Source organism: Octopus bimaculoides, chromosome 15 (assembly GCF_001194135.2).
Source record: "Octopus bimaculoides isolate UCB-OBI-ISO-001 chromosome 15, ASM119413v2, whole genome shotgun sequence".
NCBI lineage: Eukaryota > Metazoa > Mollusca > Cephalopoda > Octopoda > Octopodidae > Octopus > Octopus bimaculoides.
The window spans coordinates 57,951,704-57,975,961 of record NC_068995.1 but is presented as its reverse complement, the minus strand read 5'-3'; the positions used below and the strand labels follow the sequence as shown (position 1 = coordinate 57,975,961).

The following is a 24,258-nucleotide window of genomic DNA, read 5'->3' as shown; positions in this document are numbered from 1 at the left end:
CATTTGAAGCAGCCATATCCAGCCCAAATATCCTACCTATTTGATGTTCAAACTGTCCAGATCCAACCTTTCACACTTATCCTACAATTTCATTCTAAAAATAAACAATCACATCGTTAAAATCTTGATTAATTCAAAACAATATGAATAAAAGAGTATTACATTTGACAGAGTTTTCTGAATGCTAAATGGACAAACAATAACTGAATATTTTGTTGGTTTTTCTGAGTTCAGCTCATCTTTTTAAAAAAAAAAAAAAATTCTATCTGCAATAAGACCTTATTTTTTTTCCTGTTGGAATTCATCTCTCATCGATTTTGTACGATTAAAAAAACCAGAGTTGAACAATAAGCCCTAGACATCTTTGTGTAAGAGAAAGGATTAGCATTATCTATTTATTTATAATGGTATTAGTGTTATTTCTTAGATAGAACCTCTTAATTTACTTTGCTTGTACTTTGAGGAATGGCATGAATGACATATTCTCACTTTTACAAATTCTAAGCCTAATGGAAGTCTCTGAGAAGCTATCTTTTTGGTTGAGAGTGGGGTGGGTAAGGTAAATAGAAAAGGTTTTGTCAATTAAGGTATTAAATATTTATCAACCACTTTTTTTTTTCCTGTAGTTTAATCTTGAAACAGATATTGATTTCAAATTTTTATAAATAGATTTCCTTTTTGTATTGTTTTACATTAGAAATGTTCTAGAATAGCTTTACATAATCTCCAACTTTTTGGTTCCTTCCATTTCTGATATTGGAATGTGAATGTAATCTCTTATGTTTACATTTTCATAACACCATGCCCAGATTGAAGAAGATTCTCTATTATTAGGTCAACTACTGGGATCCTCTCTCTTATCATCATATCAACTGAGACATTATTAAAGCTGTTTGCTTTTTTTTTTTTTTTTATTTCAATTGTTTCTTCTTGATTGAAAAAAAGAATCTTTCTATAATAATTTCCCATTATTGAAAATGTTCGATCTTGAAAGCCCCCTATTGACTGCTCTACTCATTCTTCTTCATTCTGACACAAAGCTCTACTTTGGTGTCAAGTGGATGAATTTAAATAATAACTAGATTTCAATTTGCTTCCAATTGAAATACCATCCTTTATTTTGCTAGTATCCTTAAAAACGATCAAATCAGAAAATCATGACTTCTAGTTTATATTTACACAACATTTTCACATTCTTGTAACTTTCTGCACCCTCACCCACCCTTACAACTTCTTTTCTTTTTCTTTAATTCTTCTAAAACATTATTACATTTTTGAGATTGACATTATAAATATTAATATAAGAAGTTGACTTTGCTTTTATCATTTTGAGCTTGGTAAAGAACCAGTCAAGTACTGAGCTTAATGTAATCAACATGCTCTCTCCCCTCAAAATTGTTGAATTTGTGATAAAATTAAAAAAGAATTAGAAGGTGCTGAACTTTCAAAATCATTGGCACTTTGGACAAAATGCTTAATGGTATAAGCCTGCCAAAGTTCTGTAATCGACCAACTTCTTCTTAAAGTGTTGGCCATGTACCAAAATCTGAAACAATTACCATTATCATGCTGGACAGAATGCTCAGCAGTATTTTCTCTGTGTTTAACATTCTGAGTTTAGATTCCTTTGAGGTTGGCTTTGCTTTTTATCCTTTCAGGGTCAATAAAGTAAGTACCAGTTGAGTACTGGGGGTCAGTGTAATCAACTAGTTCCCATCCCGCCGAAATTTCAGACCTTGTGCCTTATTGTAAATATAAGGAAATAATTTCATTCTCAAATGCAGGATAATACTAATAATTTGGCATGAACAGGATAAACTACCCCTATTTTGCAGAAAAATGTGTCAGCGGCCAGCAGTGAGACTCAAACTCACATCTCTGCAATTAGAAAGAAATACGACTTCTACTGAAAATAAGAATATTCAATATTTTCCATTCATAAAGCATTTACACAATTACAGAGACATCACAAGAACAACAACAACAACAACAACTTTATCGCATTAAATGGAGACACCTCATCCTCAGTTGTTTTCTTTCTCTCTCCCTATCTTTTTCTTCTTTTTCCATTTCTCTCTCTCTCTCTCCAGTCTCTTCCCCCCTCCCCCTCTCTCTCTGTTTATAGTTATAAGTCTGATATAAGCAATGTCTATCCTTAACAGATTCTGTTTCTTTTTTCATCTTGTTGACTGGTTCCAGGTCAGCTCTGATAAGTAGACTTATGGTCAAAGTATCCCGGTCACAATTATCCCATCCATCATGAATGTAACACTACTATTTCTCTGTTTCTAAGATGATAACGTCTGATTTGAGGGAGGTCTGGTTACTGTTTCTAGTAGCTCATGTAGCCATGTTCTTGTTCTCATTATTATTATTAACTGAATAGTTGTGTTACATATATTAAAAACCGAAATACTCTGTTGTGAATCTCAGTTGGGCTCTGTATATATATATATATATATATATATATATATATATATACACCCAACCCATGCTAGCATGGAAAGCGGACGTTAAACGATATATATAGGATGGACACACACACACACATACATACACAAGTGAGTGGACAAACGAACAAAGGACACTCAACACATTTATTGGAAGTTACATGTATGGATCAAAACAGTTTGATTCAAATTCCATGGTACTTAAAGTTTCAAAGAATAAGTTGTCCGTAGGGAGCCAACTCTGTAACCATGTTGAATCTGTTTCACTTGAAGAAAGGCTTCAATAAAAGTAACAATCTCTCCATTCGTTCTGTAACAAAGTACAAACTCTATGTCTTTGTAAGAAATATCTGGATACGGCTGATAAATTCATTACGTGAAAATCTGAGTTGAAAATCTCTACAATTTTAACATATTGGTAACTATAGCGAATTTGCTATCAACAAAGGATAAATGTTGTAGGTTTGATTTCTGCTAGACTTTAACATTTCATTCCTTGCTTTTTTCTATTGGAAATTAATGATACTGCTTGCATGACAGTGACACACAGCTATCACGCAATGTCAATACAGGACACACCCACTGGGCTTCTTCCAGTTTCTGTCTATCAAATCCAGTCACAAGGTTTTGGTTTGTTCAGGCCTATAGAAGAATACATTCACCCTAGGTACCGTGTTGTGGGACTGAACCTGGAACCATGTGGTTGGGAAGTGAACTTCTTACCACACAGCCATGACTACACTATATGTCTGTATTTTGAATGTGTCCAGTTGTATGTATTAATATTTATAAATTACATTCTAAGGAAACTTCTTTTCAACATGGAATTTGTGGAAATGTTGTACTTGTAAAATATCATTTGAAATGTGGGCAGACCAAAATGTTTTCAAATGACCAATAAGTAAACCAACTGCAAAATTAAGTATTCTCGACAACTGTTTATGTGTTTATGTGTTTATGTATTTAAAGAAATTGAGTGTGTGCCTGCATCTGTCTGCCCAAGTCTCCACCATTTGACAACTGGTGTTGGTTTGTTTATATCTCCATAACAGGGTACTTCAGCAAAAGAGACTGATAAAATAAGTAGTGGACGTAAATATGAAAGTATTTTGCTATAGATTTGTTTGACTAAACTCTTCAAAGTGGTGGCCTAATATGGTTGCATTTAAACTACGGAAACAAGTAAATGAATAAAAGATAACTGCCTTATTTTAATTGCATGTATTTTTAGCATATTAACAGTGTAATTAATTTCAAATGTTCAGACATGCGCGCACACACACACACACACACACACACACACACACACACACTTATGTGGTAAATTATGTAATGAAAATGCCAAAATTTTTATTGGTTTGTTACATAATTTTTGAAGTGTTTTGCTCTACATTTTTCGCTATTTGTTGACTATTTTCTTCCTTAGGTTATAAAATTTAAGCCATCTCTTTAGATTCATACTTATTTGAAACAACAATATATTTCTTTTCCTATACTGAATCAAAGAAAATGTTTTTTTGTTTATATTGTTTTTCTTTTATTTTTTTTTCTTCTCCAATTAATAAAGTTCATGAAGTACTGGAATTCTTTTTCTAGTTGGTGAATTATGAACAGATTTTCCTTTTTCATTTCTCTATTTCAGAATTCCAATCCAGGTCATCCAAGGTCAACAACTGATATTAAAGACAGCTGCTGGAAATACAATAGGTTTTGCTCAACAGCAGCAACAGCAGCAGCTACAACAGCAACAACAATTACAACAACAGCAGCAGCTACAGCAGCTGCAGCTTCAGCATTTTCAACAACAGCTGCAGCAGCAGCAGCAGCAGCAGCAGCAGCAGCAGCAACAACAACAACAACAACAGCACCAGCATCATCAGCAGCAGCAACAGTCCAAAGTAAACCAAATTCAGCATCTTCAAGTCTCATCAGCTTCATCACCTGGTGTCAGTAGTCGTTCTCTTACGCCCAGTCAGAGTCCAGCTCCCAACAACTCACCATTAGTTAGTCGGTCACTCACACCAAGTCAGGGCCAAAATACTGGCTTGGTTACAATTAGTCCATCTTTCAGTGGACAGCATCCAAACAGCGTTAGCCCCTCCCCAAATGTCAGTGTTGTTCAGATCCCCACATCAGTGCAATCACAACCTTCAACACAGCAACAACTACAGGCAGCTGCTGCTGCTGCTGCTGGTGGTGTTCCTATTCAGAATCTAGTCCCTACCCAAAACACACAGCACCTTCAGAACTTACTGCCAGGTCAGGCAGTTCTTCCGACACAAGGACAGAATATAGTGCACACTCAAAACACAGTCATTCAGAACCCTAATGTTGTAAATGTGAATGTTGCTCATGTTCTGTGCAATAACTCAGCCCAACAAGCAAACCAGCAGGGCGGCATGGTGAGTGTCTACCCCAATGTACAGGCTGCGTCCTCGTCCAACCCTGTCACGCTGCATGGTACCATCATCAATATCCCACAGGGCAAAAGCATTATTATCCCTGGATTTTCAAACCTCCAGCAAGTTCAGAATCTTCAGCTGCCTTCCTCACATGTTGGGCAGCAGGTTTCTGGAACCGGTACCCTGCTGCATGCCGCTGGTGCCACCCAGCAGCCCGTGGCAGGGGCTGCTGGCATGGCGATGGGCAGTGCAGCAGGGATGGCCGTTGGAGGAGCTGGCACCATGCAGTTGTCTGGTCAGCAGTCCCAGGAAAAAGCTGCTACCCTTGCAGCAGCAGCAGCAGGCCAATCTAACTACAGTTTTGTTAATATCAACCCACCACCAATCATACTACGAACACTTCCATCAAACTTGATACAAATCCAGTCCACCACTAACAGTGGTCAGTCGTCCACAGTCAACACTCAAGTTCAGTCCTATCCCCAGATCTCGCAGGCTCAGTTAATCAACACTTCTGCAGCCCAGGGAAGCATTCCAATGCAGCAAGTGGTGAACCCTCTTCAGGGACAACAACTGAAGGTGATAGGCCACCCAGGGTTACAGGTTGCTGGTTCTCAACCAGGTACAGTGACTGTGAATATAGGAGGCCAGAACTTTAATTTACAGAGCCTTCCCTCCAACCAATTGGGAGCTCTTCAATTCCAAAGTGGGAGGCAAGTTCTAATTCAGGCCCCTCAGTCACATACTCTGCCCCTCCAAACAACATCAGTTAAAACAACTGTACCTTCTGGGCAGGAAATATCGTCTATATCACCACAAAACTCTGCACTGACAACTATGCAAGTTATTCAAAATGCCAATACGACAGCAACCATAGGTAATCAACGTAGTAACAGCCGAACAAAAACACCGCCCACTAAGTCAAGTAAAAGTTCATCTTCAAAGCACAATTCTCATTCTGCTCATAGCTCTCGCAATCGTGCATCACCATTGCAACAGCAGCAGCAGCAGCAGCAAGTTCAAGCTATTCACAATTTCCAGTTACCGTTACCTCAAGTCACTCATCCTCATAGTCTGAATAGCAGTCCAGGTCTTAGCACTGCCCATTCTACGACAGTCACAACTACTGTCTCACAGTCCCTTGTTCAGATGCCTTCTCAGGTTAGTGTAGCCAGCAGTCTGGTTGGAGTCCAAGTATCATCGAGCACTGTCCAAAACAAGCCTATTTCCAGTAGTGGACTTGTTCAAACTTCTGGTTCTTCAGCAGTTGCAAATCAAACCCAAGCTGCTGCTACTGTCCTCAACACTCGTCTACCAGCTATTCAGATTACTCCACAAGATCCTATCATTATGGCCCGAGTTGAAAATGATGTTAGCTCATTAGTCTCATTAAAGAATCCGAACCGAACTCAGAAAGCTAATCTTGAAAAGTTAGCTTTGCTCCAGAAGAAACTTTCTCAAGGGCAGCTTCAATTTGCTACTAGTGGTCAAGTTGGACAACCCCAAATAGCACATCCTCCCATTGCTCAGGCAGCAGCTATTGCTCAACAAACCTTATTACAGCAGGCATCGACTTCAACATCTTCAGCGGCCACCAGTATTAACCAGATTAATCAACTACTACAACAGCAAGCCTGTGTGAACCAGCAACATCAGCAACAGCAGCATCAGCATCAACAACAACAACAGCAACAACAACAGCAACAACAACAACAACAACAGCAACAACATAAAACACAGCAGGCTCAACAAGCCACTGTTGTTGGACAGATTCCTTTGGCCACTGTTGGCAAATCAGTTACAAATGTCATTTCTAATTCCATTCCGAATCAGTCAACTCCAGGATCAGTTCAGTCATCTCAAACAGTATCCATGTTGACTTCACACCCAACAAATATTGTTCAGTCCGGCCAAGCAGGTACTGGCATTCAAGTATTGACAACTTCGAGTGGAGGCAAACAGCATATGGTGGGTATGATCCCTGGTACAACATTGATTCCAGTGGTGACCAGCACTGCAGTTTCATCTGGGACGTTTGTGCCAGCTTCCAACATGCCCACAATCACTGCTGGAAAATTACCAATACCTGCCACACCAACTGCTGTTTCTACTCCAGTTAAGGTTTGTAGAATTACGTCCAATTCATTGTTTATCATTTTTCCTTTTTCTTTCTACTACGTTTTTAAGAACATCTTTGTTGTTATCATTTTCATAATAATACCTTAAGTCTGCCAGTATTTTGAGTACAATAGATTTATTGAGTAAATAAGGTAATAGCACACTCTACTCACAGACTTTCAGTTTTGATTTCCTGAAGACTTCTAATCAGAAAATTTTATTATACATTTCTTCAGTTTATTTTAATTAGGATCAATAAATTCTCTGATTCCAGGTTCAGTCCTTCTGTTTGTCTGTGGGAAAGATCTGTGCCAATTGCCTTTGCAGACCCTCCAAGACCAGTGATATTGATGCAGTCTATATACTTGGAATAACTATTTCATGATCATGTTATTTGATATTACAAGGGGCATTTCTCTGTAAAATACACAAGTTCCACTTGTTTGTATGTTAATGTTGCCAAATTTGTCAAAATTAAACTAATGACAGTGTAGAAGAAAACAGATGCAATTAGGCAAATCCAAGACCCAATGAAGCACAGGAATGTCACTGCAAAACTTGATTCAAGTAGCATCATGCTATTTTGGTTTCCTATTCTTTTGCTAAGCCTTTAGCGTTCATATTACTCTCTCAAATGTAATGCTTATTTATTCACATTGTTTTGAATTAATTGTGCCTTATCTCATGGCTTCAAAATGTTGTTGATGTGATTGTTTATCTTTAGAATAATATTGTAGAATAGGTGTGAGAGGCTGAATCTGATCAGCTTGAGCCTAAAACAATGGAAATAATATTCAGGCCGGATATGGCTGGTTGAAACACTAAAGTGTAAGAACTGGCACTCAGTACTACAAAATAACAAAATACTTTGGCAGTTATGCTTTAGCACTGCTTCTGTGGCCAGTAGTAAGGAACTGTATTCTCTTTTGGTGCTTATTTATGGTCAGTGAACTTTACCCATTCAGAGCTAAGTATTTTGTCAAGGACAATGATATTACTGACGTTTTAGCCAATAAATGGTCACTTTTATGACACTCGGAATCTCCAAATGCAGTGACCTGGCCTGGCACCCCATCAGTTACGACAGTGAGTATTCCAGAGGATTCAATCAACGAAACAGCCTGCTTATGAAATGAAACATGCAAGTGGCTGAGCACTCCAAAGACACATATATCGTTAATGGTCATTCTGAGGGAGATTCAGCATGACACAGAAATGTGTCATGAGCTGACCCCTTGTGAATTACAGGTACAATTCATTTTTGCCATCTGAATGAACTGGAGCAATGTGAAATAAAGTGTCTTGCTCAAGGACACAGTGTGCTGCCAGGAATCAGGCTTACAACCTTATGATCATGAGCCGAATACGCGGACTATTCGACTGTGTGCCTTATGCAGGAATGGTTGCATGTGTTCAGGAACTTGCTTTGCATCGACTTGGATCATGCTCGATTCCCTTGCATGGTACTTTGGACAAGTATCTTTTTTTTTCCGTAGCCTTGGGTTGATCAATGCTTTCTGAGTGGAGTGTAGTAGATAAGTAGATGAGTAAACCCTTATCAAAACTCCATGATTTCTGCCCACAAAGTGCAAAAAGAAAGAATTCTCTTGTCATTTGTATCATCAGTGTGTTTGTGTTTGGAAATGTGTGGCTCCAACACAGTGCAAGGCTGCTGCTTGTGATGCGTCCTTTAAAGCATATCTCTAGGAGAACTTTCTTTCATATAAAATCATGTGTGTGTGTGTGTGTGTGGGGGGGGGCTGGCATTGAAGATCACGATTCTACTACTTGCTCAAGCTTGCAATCTTTATTGATACCAGAGATTCTGCATATCTCTGGATCATGCCAGTAGGGTGCAGAGCACTTTTATATTGTATCTATGTCTCTCTCTCTCATTTAACGTCCGCTTTCCATGCTAGCATGGGTAGGATGATTTAACTGAGGACTGGTGACACCAGATGGCTGCGCCAGGCTCCAATCTGATTTGGCAGAGTTTCTACAGCTGGATGACCTTCCTAACGCCAACCACTCCGAGAGTGTAGAGGGTGCTTTTACGTGCCACCGGCATGAAGGCCAGTCAGGCGGTACTGGCAAAACCACGCTCAAGACTGGATCTAGTAAGAAGATGAGAAAAAGATATGTTGTAGAGCTGAAATGACCACACAGGTCAGGTATTAAACTATTGGATCGTAGTTGATGTATTCAAATCCACAGTCAATTTTGTTGTGTTGCTGACTGGGTAGCAATGTTGTCTGCTGCATTGCTTTTGCTCATCTGTCTGAAACAAGGCCCAGGTTTCCTTGGATAAAAGACTGATACAGCTTTTTCACTCCAGTGATTCATATAATGTCCAGCAATCAAGTATATTATCCCATGTTTTGTTTATCTTCTACATTTGTTTATAAAATGTTTTTTTTGTTTTCCAGATGGGTGATAAAGAAGTCCTTATCAATTTGACGGGTCATAACAAAGAAGCTGTGTTGGCACACCTGGCTCAACTGACACCAGAGCAACAGCAAGTGTACCTGAAACACAAAGCTAAGTTTATTGTCAAGTTGGATCAAGCTAATTCACAGCTCCTGCAAGCACAGCAGCAGCAACAGCAGCAGCAACAACAGCAGCAGCATCAACACCAACATCATCAGCAGCATCAACAACAGCAGCAGCAGCAGCAACACCATCATCACCATCAGCAACAGTTACAACCGCGACAGATCCGACAGCAGCAGACGACTGCAACTGTTGCAGCTGCCACAAATATGTCTGGTGGTACTGTTATAATAAGTAAAGGCCAACAAATCTCTCGGCATACTTGTAAAGGACAAATGGTTATGGACGCCAAAATACCAGTCCCAGTTCAGGTGGGTTGATTTCTTATTTCAAGGCAACAGCTTCTCAAAGAGGCCTCTCTCCTTTGAGTAAGAGATTTTCTTATTAATCATTTTAGTATTTATTTAAGCCAAGCAGGCTCTTTGAGTGGGAATTGATCTTGTCTTGTTAACATTAAAGATATTCCCTCTATTTTGGAGAAGCCCTAGTCTGTCAAAAGTTTAGACTCAATTCTAACAAGATTTCAATATAAACTACAAAACTGAACTGTTAAGTATCTAGTCATTTCAGTTCACTATACTTGAGTACTTAGTCTTATTTAGTCAATTAGATTCTTGTTTAAAGGCTCTGTTTGGGACGAAAAGTAGGATTTGTAAAGTTGGTATGTTCAGAATTACAAACTTATTGACACAAATACATTGCAATACTTGTGCTGGATAATAATAATATGAAAAGAATGCACTGAAGTGTGGATTAGGGTGTGTAGTATTGGTTTCTGTCTAGTGTTTGTTATTTTTGTGTAACTCTTTAGTTCTTCATCTAGGGGTTTGCAGTACTGACTCCATAACTCTGAACTCACCCCCCCCCCCCTACTGGCATTGGGCTGTGCTCCTAAGTAAGCCTAAATGCTACTTGTCTCTCTGACAACTATTTTAAATTGCAATCTTAGTCAGGTAGCTATCTGTAGGAAGTTATATCTAACTATAAAGCACCTACTCTAACATCCATCCTACCTATACTAACAGGAATGGATTGGGGAGAATGGAATTCAACTAAGAAATGAAGAAAAGAAAATTGCTTATATATTTATAGGTTTTTTTTTCTTTTCTTTGTACTGATGTAAAACTCGGAAGAGACCAATATTTGAGGCTAAGGTGATGCAGCTGTTTGATGATAAAACACAAAAGAAACATTGGAACAATCTGAGAATTGACTGGAGGTTGACAAAGAAAATTTTCATTACTGAAATGAAAATGCTGTCAGCCTGAATAAGATGACACTCGGTGCTCAAGTTGTTGATACGTTTGGTATTCAGGTGAAATGCATCTTCACAAATAAAAGCATCACCTTTCAAGCCACTGACTATGGCTGAACTCATAGAAATGACTCTTAAGGAACTGTAGACAAATTCTGAACTTAATTTGCCAAGGCTTCTCTTCTTTGAACACTCATAAAAAGAACATTATTCTTTTGATTATGGAGCAGCAACCATCAAATCTGTTTTATGACTGGCTCCTGGAATTGCTAAAATAAATAAGAGGAATGCAAGCTCACATATCAGTAATAAAATCTAAAATTCAGTTTTACAACTGAATTTTAGTTTTTATTAACCTGAACTGAATTGCTAATAGCTAACAAGTTATATTAAAGCAGAGCAGAATAAACATGTTTGCTGTATATCTGGCTTATATTTTTAATCAGTAATTCAAAGGCTAAAAATAAGAAAAGTCATTTACATGCACCAAGTACACTAAATCTTTTAGTAATTCATTTTTCAGCCTTCATCAAAGCTTCAAATTGGAATTTAATTTTATTAATTTCAATTATGTACATTTTGTAATTATTAAGAGATATTCAATATATCAAATCATTTCTTTCCAGGAGTTTGATAAAAATTTGGTGCAGATCAAAGTAGAACCAGGTCAGTCATCGACTGTGATAAAGTCATCTGGAAAGGCACAAAAACGACCAGCTGAATTGTCCAAAGGAGTTGTGTAAGTCTATAATGAAGCATAATACATGCTTAACAATTTATTGCTTTGAAGTCTTCTTCCACTTGCAGTGTCAGTTCAGTGAAAAAAAAAAGTTGTCGGGTATTTTGTTGGTATAATTACTGTTAGCTATTCTTGTATATTTTAGGGCATCTGAAATCTTTACCCCATTGCTTCCCCTCAATACAGAGTTTTTAATTTCTACCAGTTTTCTTCCTACATATTGAGCAAAATCATTTCTAAGATGGTGCTATGATCTTCTATCCTCTGTTAAAAGATAAGATATTGGTCTTTGCCATGCTTTTGAAGTTTTGGCTCAAAACTGTTTTCTCAAGTTTGAAACTTACTTTTGTAGATTGTCATCAAATTCTCAGCATGATCTTCTTCAAATTGTAATGAATTGGGAAAAGAACTCAATACACAACCTAAATGAACACTCATTTTTTATGCTAAATTCCACACTGAATTGTCTATCAATTTCTATTTTGTAAACTCTTTGAACAGCTCTCGTGAACTATTTAGCTCAAGTAGTGAGGCTGTAACCATGGCCTCTGCCAGTGCAGCATGACCGGCCCATTTAAGAGTACCCTTCAGTCATTGGGCGATAAACTGTGCTTGAGAAGACCTGTGGAGGCAAGTGAAATCGTTGTCGTGGCCGATGACAGTAGTGCCTGATTGACACCAGTGCTGGTGGCATGCAAAAAGCACCATTCGAGCGTGGTTGATGCCAGTACTGCCTGACTGGCCCTCATGTCGGTGACACATAAAAAACACCCACTACACTCTTGGAGTGGTTGGCGTTAGGAAGGGCATCCAGCTGTAGAAACATTGCCAGATTGGATTGGAGCCTGGTGCAGCCCCCTGGCTTACCAGCCCTCAGTCAGATCATCCAACCCATGCCAGCATGGAAAGCAGACGTTAAACGATGATGATGATGATGAAAACGAAGAGATAAGAATGGAAAAATATCAGTTTTGCAGTTGATACAGTTCAAAGCTACTAACTTCAAATACTACCAAGCAAGTGGCTACTATCACCAGACCAGCTCATTATAAATAAAGAATTATATCTACCAGAGGAAATGAGATACACAGTAGCACTGTTGCTGTCTGTCTGTCTTGTTTTTTATGTTCCTGCTGACTATCCCACTCTGTAGATCCAGATCTAGAAATTACCGACAAAGGTCTAATTTATTACTGTGCTTCACAAGATGTCCCATATCTCTTCCACTATTTAACTAATCCCACTAATCTAAATGCACTGGACTTATGGAGCAACTCCAGGAAGGTAGCAGAGTGGTGACTACAATTGAGCAACCGCAACACCACCACCTTTAATGCATTCCCTCATAGCATCTAAATAACCTGACGCTTTCAGAATCCCAACAGGTATTCTCTTGTTTTTCCTGCTTTTTGATTGTTTGTATTCTGTTTATCACAAGAATAAAAAAAGAAGAAAGAAAGAAACTTGTGTAGCTTCTTAGCTTTCAGGTTATTGGCCTACAAAAGCCCAAAGCCTTCTGAGTTGTGAAGAAATGATTCAGTGAATTTGTGACATTTTACAATTGATTTCCTTCCTCCTGAATTTATGCAACTTCCAATCTGAACTGGTATAAAAATAAATTCAAAACACATTTAAAATGATTTCAGAAAAAAATATGGCTGACTTATTATGATATTGTTCTTTTAAAGGGAAGGGTTTATGTTGCAGACCCTTGTCTCTAGTAATACATGCTCAATGTATTCGCTTAGTTTACAAATAGCATAACTTACATTTTATAACAGCAAATATTTTGCTACTTAATTCAAATGTTGTCATTGGCCACCAAATTGGCAGAATCATTAAAATATTAGTAAAAATAGGTTGCAGTATTTATTCTATAACACAATTTGTTTTACTGCTGTATGTTTTTGTGTTGGTCTATAGTAGTTAATGTAATCTTTGGAGAGGGCTTCTTTCTGGGAACTACATAATAAAAAGAATTTGTCTCTGTAGCAGTTAACATTTCAATGATTTATTATCAAAGTGCCAGCTATGTGGATTTTATTTCATAATTACTGATCATTTATGTTTGATATTTCAATGTTCTACTATCATCAGTTTATTTTCTATTTCAAAACAGAATTCACCAACGATTGAACCATGATCAAGCTTGTGCATTGAAAGCAGACATGAAGACCCCTTTTAAAGACAAATCAGATGCTTGCCAACGTCTTATTTGTTTCCATGTATTCCAGGATTGGGGACCAAATCAAGAAAAATTGGACAAAGGTTAGTTTCTCTCTTGCTCAGTCGACATTATCATCATAGTTGAGACATGAGCAGCATTATTAGTCCTTTAATCCCTTTCATTTTGTTCCGTACAAATAATCTACTAATCTTTGGCTTTGGAAATTTTTTATCGATTATCTCTGCTATTTGAAAAGTCTGTCAAATGAGAAAAGCTTGTTCATGTACATTGACAGGAAAATTCATTTGGTGAGAATGCAAATATTGTTGCTTAAATTTGACATCAATTGTTTGGGTTTTTCCTTTAAAGTACTAATCATACCAGGTAGTTCTGTGGTGATAGTAACTAATTTATAAAAGTGATTTAATGTTGGTGTGTAGGAATCTCTTTCTCTAGCGAGAACATTTGAAGTAGGGAAAAACTTTGGAATTATGCCATGTTATTATGCAAACAAGTTAAACAACTGTTTTTAGTTATAACTAGCTACAATTTATTTGGTATTGTGACTAGTTTTAATGAACTGGCCTATTTGTTATAAGGTCACTAATTCAAATTTCGATTCAACTGTTGTGTTTATACACAGTCCAGATGTTTGAATCAGTCTGCTTAGCTGAAAATGGATACCACTCTTGCTTTAGTTGAGTAGTTGTCATGCAGCCATAGGATAACAGCTCAAGCATGATTGCATGACCATGTGATTCAGAAGTTGTCTTAGTAACTGTTTGCTTCTAAACCCACTGTGCAAATAAATGTCTTTTCTATACCCACCAATCAGCCAAAGCTGATTGTGAGTGAAGTTTAGTCGACAGAAACTATGTGCAAGACCTTCGTGTGTGTGTGTGTGTGTGTGTGTGAAATCTGTTGGCAAGATATGGCTTAATAAAATTACGAAGGTGGACTTTGTCTTTTGTCCCTTATGAGATTGATAAAATAAGTACCAAACCGGTACTAGAGTTATTGTAATCACCTACAAGACTTTTGAAAGTGGTGTTTCTGCAAAGTTACAGTCCAAAGACTGAGAATAGTGAAAGAATAAAATATAACTCTCATAATTCATAATTGTAAACAGATAAATTTTTCACAGTCATTCCAACATTGAATAAATAGTGTTTTTCTTTTATGGTTAAAAAAAAAAAAAAAATGAGTTGTACTTTGGCAAGAGTGTTGATGTGAAATGAGTGTGTTGAGACTGGAAAGTCATGTTAGTCATTTAAAATATACATATATATGGGCATTAAATGATGATGATTGTTATATTTACTTTATTTTGTGATTGTGTTATATATTATTATAAACTATCAGTCTTTTGTACATCTACAACCTCACCACAAACACTTATTCCACTGTGGTGGGACAATATACGCAATCATATAATCTTAAACATATATTACGCTTTCCATGCTGGAATGCAGATTAAGATTTTTTCAGGCCTCTACGTTACAAGTATTTTGAAGCTTCCTTCTGTCAGATTTTCAATAATTTTTCTGTTAATCTTTGGAGCCCCCATTTCAATGGCAGACGCTTCTCCTGTGCCTTAATCCAACACAGCTAGCATAGTTTAGCCAGGTCATTACTGTTGAAGTTCTTATCTGTCCTTCACAGATTAAGGAACCATGTCACTTGAAAAACATTCCATTTTTAGTAGGAGTTCTATGGCTGGATATTTTTAACACCAACCACTTTATAGGGTGTACTGGGTGCATTTTATCATGGCACCATCACTAGAGAGGCTGTAATATCTCAGACAGATTAAACATCCTCTCGGCCCTCTCTTGTCTCTACTCATTCGTTAATTACTTCACAAAGTATACCAGGTGCATTATATCTAATCTCAGTACTGCCGAAGTCGCCTTGTGCTCTGTAAAGCAAAAGCTTACCACTCTACAGTGGTAAGAAGCTGAATAGAAAAGAGAATGATGACAATTATATTAACAAAAGTTAATATAGTGAAGTATGTATCTTTTGAATAGCATTCATGGCTCTACCATGGGATATAGAGAAAGAAAAAAATTTAAAGGATCAAGTTGAACTGTTTTATGTTAGTTTATATTGATTTTTCAAAAATTGTATTCCATTAGCTGATCAACTATTTGAACAAGCTGCTGAAGAAATCTTAAAGAAAAAACAGTCAATGTTTGACAAATATAGAATTTTACTACTTGAAGAAAGTATGGTAAGTGTTATGTGTTTCTAAATAATAATTTCAAAACCCCAAAAATGAGAGTGATCATGATCCTCCTCTTCTGTTATCATCATCAATCTGACAGAATCATTAGCATGCTTAGTGGTCTTTCTTCTGGCTGTTTATATTTCTGAGTTCAAATATTGCTGAAGTCAATGTTGTCTTAAGAGTGGTGAGCTGGCAGAATCGTTGCCCTGTCAGTCAAAATGCTTTGTATCATTTTATCCATCTTCACATTCTGAGGAGTTCAGATGCTGCTGTGGCTGATAGATGAAGGACCTGTTGAGTACTGGAGTCGATGTCGTTGACTAGGCTCCCTCTCCAATGATTTCAGACTTTGTTCACTCCTGATCCAGCATTCAATTACCGTTCAGTTTGCCTCCTTATCCCACCTTCTTCTCTGCCCCTGGCTTTGTGTACAAGCAGTCTCTGGATGACGACCAGGCCTGCACTGCTCAACCACAGGGCATCTACCGGGCGAAAGGCTTTCACCTTTGCTTCCAGCCTCATTAACGCCATTATTTGATACATTTGTATTAGACGTTTTCACTCAACAATGAGGTGTGTGTTTTATGGTTAGCCACCAACCAATATTTTTATCGAGACACAATCACTAGTAAGATTGTCAACCAAGACTGCAGAGCTCTTACTACCCATAAGCTGAGTCTGTTCCCTTTGCATTTCTGTGTGTTGGGGGCCATGATCCTGATTCTCACTAAGGGACAGATGACCATCAGTTGGTCCCGTATCTTCATCCAAATATTGCTCCGGACTTCAGAAGTCCTGATTCGTAGTTCATTCGCCTTCATACCAGGCATGGAGCTGCAGGACACTGACCGCTTGTCACCTCTGTGACTAAGGAGTTCTATCTACCCCAGTTTTTAAATCAGAGTGTTCCTTCTCCTAGACAGACTATAAACCAAGGCTCACGAGTTCTGTCTACCCGTTTTTGGAATGACCATTGACTCTTTTCAGTTCCTCTGCCGAGGGTGTTGAAAATCCACCCTCTTCACCAAGCAAGCTCAAGTAGGGTTGCTGGTTTAGTTGCCGACAACTCGACAGTTTCACAATGCCACTTGTTATTCATTCTGGGTAATTATTATCTTGTTCCCTGTTACAGCTATAATCCCTATTCTATTATTTACTTGTTCACTAATAAAAACGATTGTTGTTGTTGTTGTTGAGGCAGTGACCTGGCAGAACCATCGGCACATCAGAGAAGATGCTTAGCAGCATTCTTTCTCTCTGAGGTCAACTTTGTGCTTCGTCCTTTCAGGGTTGGTAAAATAAAATACTAGAGTTCATATAATCAACTTGTGACCCCAGAAGCCCTAAAAAATGACTGGCCTTGTACCAAAATTTAAAACAATTATTATTATTGTTGTTTCTAACATAGGCACAAGACCAGATATTTGGTGGTGGGCATGGAGGTATAATCAATTAAATTAATCTTTGTACTTGAATGTTACTTTATTAACTCTGAAAGGATGAAAGGCAGTCACTGAAGTCAACTTTGTCTCCTATTTTTGGAGTCAGGAATTTCAGAATTGCTTTCATTTATGACTAGATCTCTCCTCATCCCTCTTGGATTTATATTCTTTGTTATTATTCCTGTTTTTTTCTACACTTGAAATTACCAATCTGGAAAAAAATTTCTTCAGAATTCTATTTTGTCACATTTTAAATCTGCCCCCCCCCCTTTTTTTTTAAAATTCTTATTCTCTGGCCTCATTCTTTGCTATTCCTGTTTGGTTTGTAAAGACAACAGGTTACATTGGCAGAATTGTTTGAGTGTTTGAAGAAATGATTGATGGTATTTCTTTTGGTTCTTTACATCGTATAGTTTTAGTTCTATTTAATCTCTTACCATTGCAAATCTCAAATTCATCTTTCTAATTTCACATATTCAAGTTTACTTTATCTTTGTGCATTTTCATTGTCTGCCTATCTGTATGGGTGAGTGAATGCGTGTATGTGAATACCCTAAATTTGTACATAAATTTGGTCATTAGTCGTATTTGATGATTGATTTATTTTATTAAAGCGAGATAAGCCATCAGCTGAAATGGTGATGATCCAGCGAATGCTTAATCAAGATATGACTGCTGTCCTCGAAGAAGAGAGAAAACTGGCTGCATCCCATCCAGGTAAAGACACTCAGAGTTTGTTATACGACTTAAATTATTTTTCCTTTGCATTTTAAAGCACTGGTTACGAAGTGTGCACCGGTGGCTAAATCACTAGAATGCATTTGCCTGAGGGATCTGCTGAGAGGTCAGATATTCATAAGATATCACTGTTTTGTGTTAATTTCAAAGATTAATACTGGTTTATGTTCTCAAAGGTTTGACAGTTTTCTTAGTTTAAAGGTGTTAACACGAAAATGCTCATATGCTAAAGGGAGGTAACTCTTCCTGTAAGTGTATCACGGCAAAGACAATCTCAAAAAATGCGATTTATCCAAGTTGTACTACATGGAAATGAAGTCTTGAGTTGGTTTCTCTATAAAGCATTGAGATATTATACTTTCCATAACATCCTACACTGATTTGATAATCTTTTATTACGTTTTTGAAAAGCCTAGTCTTCAGCAGTTGCAAATTTAAAATCATCATAGTTTAAATATTCATAATATTAATTCTTTTTTTTTTTAACCTACTGAATGAGTGGGTTTGGTTTGCAAGATTGCATATCTTCATTCATATCACTCAAGCATTATCTCGATGGGACTTGCTCAGAGTTCCGTTCATATATATTTTTTTCTTCGTACTTTCTGTGGTTACTCTTACCACAAATGCCTTCTGTTAACTAATAGTATTTTTTTCACTTTGTGCTTAAGACGAAATCTTGATTAGACTACCCCCCCCCCGCACCCACGCATTTTCCAATTAAAGAAACTGACACCTTTTTCCTGTTCACTTTTCGTCTTAGTTTGCATCCAGATTCTAGATTTTTGAGAACAATTTAGGAGAAAGTAATTGTTATACAATATTCATTTTTGTGCCTAACTTGGACTCCGGCTAACAACATCTTCTTTATTTAACCCTTTAGCATTGAAACCAGCTATGCCTGGTCCAAATATTCTATGTGTTTTATGTTCAAGCTGATCGAATCCAGCCCCTCACACCATACTTTGCCATTCTAAAAGTAAAATACTACATGATTGTAATTTCAAAGCTACAAGATGATGGGAATAAATAAGTATTACATTTAACAGAGTAATTCTGAATGCTAAAGTGTGAAATGGTTTCCAAACAATTAAAGAATTATAATAATATTTATGAGTTTGGTGGTTATTAACTTAATTTTTAGAGTGTATAGATGTAGTGTTTCAGATAGATTTAAAGTAATAACATATCAGAGTTGTACTTGCTTGACCAGTGATCTGAGACCGTAAATTGAAACTAAAACGATTGCAGCATGGAGGACACATGTTAGCCATTCAAAACACACACACACACACACACTTTTAACTTTATATAAACATTTATTTGGTGTCAAAATTTATGTCACACCAATTGTGACCTGATCACTGACATGGTTCCACTGTAACCTTAAGAATGGTAATGACATTCTTAACCATGAAGCCATCTCCTGGAATGAGACACATGATAATGACTGGAGATCGAAACACTGTGACTGTACAATCGAAAACCTAAAATAATAATCTGATTAATAATAATTCATTTTGGATTTTTAGATTTTGTCAACTTGAGGAAGAGTCAAATCTTGATGTTTGACAGATTGTTATCCTACAAATGAAAGTTTCTCTTTTTCTTTGGCTTGTAAGAGAATTACAATTTAGTTTCTACTTCATGATATTGTGGTTTGTTATCTGACTTGCTTTAACACAGGCTGTGCATATAGAAGTTGTAGTTTAGACAGTGTGTGTTCTAATCTCTAATGCTATTATATGTTCTTACTAAATATACTTAACTCCTACTGGCCCCTAGTTTATGTATCTGGGGCTGGTCATTGCTGCTAATTTGAGATTGTTATTAGTTTGTGTGTGAGTGTATGTATGCAAGTGAGTTTGTGTACAAACACAGTAATTTGTTTGGCACACATCTTTCTGAAACTAACATAACTTCGTTTTTACAGCATTAAATTATTGTTATAATTAATTCAAATAGAAAATAGATTTTGAATTTTGTTTAACTTTTGTTTTGTTTTTCCAGATGCTTTTGAACCAATGCCAGTAAAGCTGCTTAAACTAGACAAAGAATCTGAAAATTCTGATTTCAAACAGGAATGTGTTAAAGCAGAACCTGCTGATGAATACATCCAATGTAAATCGAACTCCCAAAGTAAAATGGGTCATGTTAATGTGCATAAAAAGGAAGTTGTAGATAGCAAGGATGAACGTTCTGAAACGGGGAAGAAGTGGAAATGTTCTGAGCCTGAACGAAGCCACTCTCCTCCACACAGTGTGAAATTAGTCATCCGAAATGATGGTGTCAGTTTTAGTAGCAGCCTCTCGCTGAAGGTGAAAAAAGAAAAGTCACGGAAATCACAAAAGACTGTGAAATCAGAACCCCTTGGTAGTGTTTCGATAAAGAAAGAGCCTCCAGACATCAAACCCCAGTTGCCTGAAGTGAAACCGGCTCCTTTCAGTCAAGAGAATTATGATGAGTGGAAAACGTCGTCGTCATCGAACAATTTGTCAGCAGTCAAGCAAGAATCTTCGTCCTATCATAGTTGTGCTGCTGCTGCACGAACAACTGCAGTAGCAACCACAACTCCCACAACGACAACTCCTGTAACTCTGTTACCCCTTTCAACTGTAGAATCACTCACCTCATCTGCAACTTTGTCCACATCAAGGGTAGTGTCGAATCCAATGGGATTGGAGGCCAGCTGTTCGTCTGTTACACCAGCACCTTTAACCAGTTCCCATTCTTCCTCTGTGGCTGCAATGCCTCCCCCAGCAGCCACAGCTTCTTCCTCAACAACTGTATTTTCTAAAAACTGTGAAACTTCTAACAATGATATTTTCATGGACGAAGAAGATTTCTTAGAAGGTCAGTTGGCAAGTCAAGATAGAAAACTTATACCCCAACGAACGCGAATTCTGTCTGATTCAGAACTTCTCGAAGAGCCTACTCCTGATGATATGCTCTCTTCTTTCCATGGGCTTGATTTCACTGTTGATTTTATCCTCCCTGAAAATCACTCCTCGGGAAGCATTAAACAGGAGCTAAATCCGTCAGAATCAGCAGTGTCTCAATTTTCTTTAAATAATTCCAATTCACATTCTTTCTCTTTAGGGAACACTCGCTTCAGTCCTAAGAACTTTGAACCTGATACATCAGCTACATATTCACTGGAAGACTTTGTGACTGATGACTTACTCAGCAATTGCCATTTCTCCTTGCAGCCTTCTGCAGATTTAGGCACTGAAGAACTCTCTCTTCCTGCTGCTACTAGTTCTGAGCTGCAAAATGCAGTCGACAGTATTGTAAACTTTGAAGGAACTGATAGCATAGCTGTTTCTGAGTGTAGTCTGGACTCACTGGCACATAGAAATAATTTGGTATTGAACACCGAAGATGCCGTCCAGTCAATCTTATCTGGAACAGCTTCGCTACACAGTTCTGAGTCATCAGCTCCTACTGTTGCTATGGCCAGCACAACAACTACTGCTAATAATAATAGCAGTAGTAACAGCAGCAACAACAACAACATCATCATTGATAACAGTCCCTCAAATAACAATAATAATAATAATAATACTAATAACAACAACAACAACAACAACACCTCCACAAACATCACAACCAGCATCAGCACTCCTACAACCAACACCACCACGACCAACAACAACAACAACAACACAACCACCATCACCAATAGCAACAATGATAATGCTGATAGCACGAACAATAACCATACTCAAGCAACTGTCATCTCTGCAACGTCTGTCGATTGTCTAAGTGACGTTTCAGATGCATACACCGATCCGAAACTGAAGCAGCAGACTGAGAATGCAGTGAACAGCATTCTCAGCCTGTCTCAAGAACCACCGATGCACTCTAGTGGCAGTGTTGGTGACTTCTCAATAGACGGTCCACTGGATGACTACGGTAGTGGTAACTCTCACCTTTCCTGCAATGTAGGAGGCGGTGGAGTGAGTATAGCTAGCTCTCTCGATGGCTCTGGTGCAACAGGCCTTGCTACTGCACCAGCTGGGTCAGACATTGGTACAATGGTTGCCGCAACCGCTGGAGTGCCACAAGACTTCTACTCTTCCGTTCCGGATCGGTCCTTAGATGATAGTTGTTTGGTGAATGCCGCTGATGCTGGCATGCAAATTGAGGATGATTTAGATGCTGCTGTGCAAAGTATTCTGATGTAATAATTAATAAGGATAGTGATGAAAGCAAACAACAAAAACAATAATACTGGATTAAGAATGGGAGAAATCTGACAAAATAAGTAAGTAGCTGGGAGGAAAATGGCTGATGTTTTACTCTTACTGAACATCAGGAATTGAAAAAATGTTAATGATATTCGTATGGAAGTATATGAAATTGAAGTGTAAACATATATTTTTTATTTGAAGACTCTGAGCAATTTGCTGGACAGAACTAGACATTTTGTTGAGAACTTAACTACATCTGAATTACACACAACATAAAAATACTTGTTAAAAATTGTTTTCCCTACTCAATTCCTTTCTCTCTCTCTCTCTCTCTCTCTCTCTCAACATATTTTGCCTCCTCTTCTCTCTATCTTTGTTTATATCCTCTTATTTCTTACTCCATCTCTCTCTTTCTCTCTCTCTCTCCTGATTCTCTCATATATTCACCTTGATGTTATAATGACTGTAATGTGATCATTGTAAACTCTATAACATATCATTTCCAATAAATGACCATTATTCAAAGACAAAAAAGACAAGGAATTCATTATAGATTTTCTTCCTTCTCCCATTTCCCCTGCCTTCCCAATATTTCAAATATCCTTTACCCTCCGCCCACCCATCTCTCAGCCCCCATATCCCCCATATATTTGTAAATACATTACATGTCTTAACATACACTCTTGTCAATGTGTATGTGTATACATACATATACATATATATATATATAAAAAACATATAATATGTATATAGCATTATTATTATTATTATTATTATTATTATCATCATCTCAAAAAAAGATTTTTTTGGGGCTCCTTAAAATAAAAAAAGAAAAGCCCAAGAGCTCATCCTTTCCTCATGCGGTACAGCATAAAAAGAAAGTAAAAATGAAATAAAAATACGATAAAAAAAAACAACTGCCTTCTTTTGGCAATTTATTGTTTGCTCAGCTATTATCTATTTCTAATACTATATGTATGGCATTATTCAATTTTATTTCAAGATTTCTTGCCAGTAGAGAAAGAGCTGGTTTCTAACCTAGATCCAAAGTTCCTTCATAGGAATTTCAGCAACATCAACTGGGTATTTTTATGTGCAAATTTGTATGTTTTGTTTTATGTATGTATTCTCATGCATATAGTTGCATGTCTAGACATGTTCATATATACTTAAATGATAAACTTTTGGAAAGTTTTACAGTTCCAGTGATGGCTTGGATCTGTAATCTTTGAATCAACTTTCTCCTTTTTGGTTTTGAGAAGACCAATTTCTCAAGATTGGTATTCAGTCAACATATCCCAGTGCCCCAATAATTACAGGTATAAATCTGAACTTGTAATCTGGGTTCTCAATAGTTTTGCGTAGGCATTTTCTCTATATTAACACCCACTGGGCAACTGATTTCCTCAACTGGACACAGTTTCTCTTCTCTGTCCCAAATCACAATATCAAATCTATTATATTTCCACTGGGACATTCCACCAGTGCTCCTTCTTATAATGAGAAGCTATAACTTGCACCATCCTCTGTGTTCTTATTTCTTAGGCTTCAGGATTATCCTTCCGACGTATCTCATGGCACAGTGCCTTTGCCAGAATATGTCTCATTGACAGATGACATTTTCGGACAACTACTTACGATGTGGGTCATGTCTCCAGTGTTAATTCCGTATGTATGTATTAGTGTCAGTTTAGAATTAATTTCCTGTTATTACAAAAAAAAAACAAAAAAAAACCTGTTGTGATTTTTGTTTCTAACATGATTGTCTTCATTTCTCTCTCTCTCTCTCTCTTTATTTTATTGCCATATTGTCTTTGTGTTTTATTTATTTATTTATTTTAATCTATCAATTTGTTAAAGACACCATCATTAGCACAAAATGCTTAGTGGTATTTCTTTTAGCTGTTTACACCCTGTGTTCAAATTCTGCCAAGGGTGAATCCTTTTGGGGTGAATAAAATAAGTCCAAGTTGC

The 24,258-nt window shown here is 37.3% G+C and overlaps 1 protein-coding gene across 3 annotated transcripts in view; it reads left to right on the top strand.

The window, feature by feature from the left end:
• LOC106882512 (uncharacterized) overlaps positions 1-22,823 on the top strand; it is a 146,243-nt gene extending 123,420 nt beyond the window's left edge. For all 3 annotated transcript variants that reach the window (XM_014933208.2, XM_052973390.1, XM_052973389.1), the window contains exons 7-13: positions 4,093-6,973; positions 9,397-9,831; positions 11,402-11,514; positions 13,634-13,782; positions 15,820-15,914; positions 17,968-18,070; positions 20,102-22,823. In XM_014933208.2, the coding sequence (XP_014788694.1) occupies positions 4,093-6,973; positions 9,397-9,831; positions 11,402-11,514; positions 13,634-13,782; positions 15,820-15,914; positions 17,968-18,070; positions 20,102-22,278 (5,953 nt within the window). In that variant the 3' untranslated portion in view covers positions 22,279-22,823. The remainder of the gene's footprint in view (positions 1-4,092; positions 6,974-9,396; positions 9,832-11,401; positions 11,515-13,633; positions 13,783-15,819; positions 15,915-17,967; positions 18,071-20,101) is intronic.
• The last annotated feature ends 1,435 nt before the right edge of the window (positions 22,824-24,258 follow it).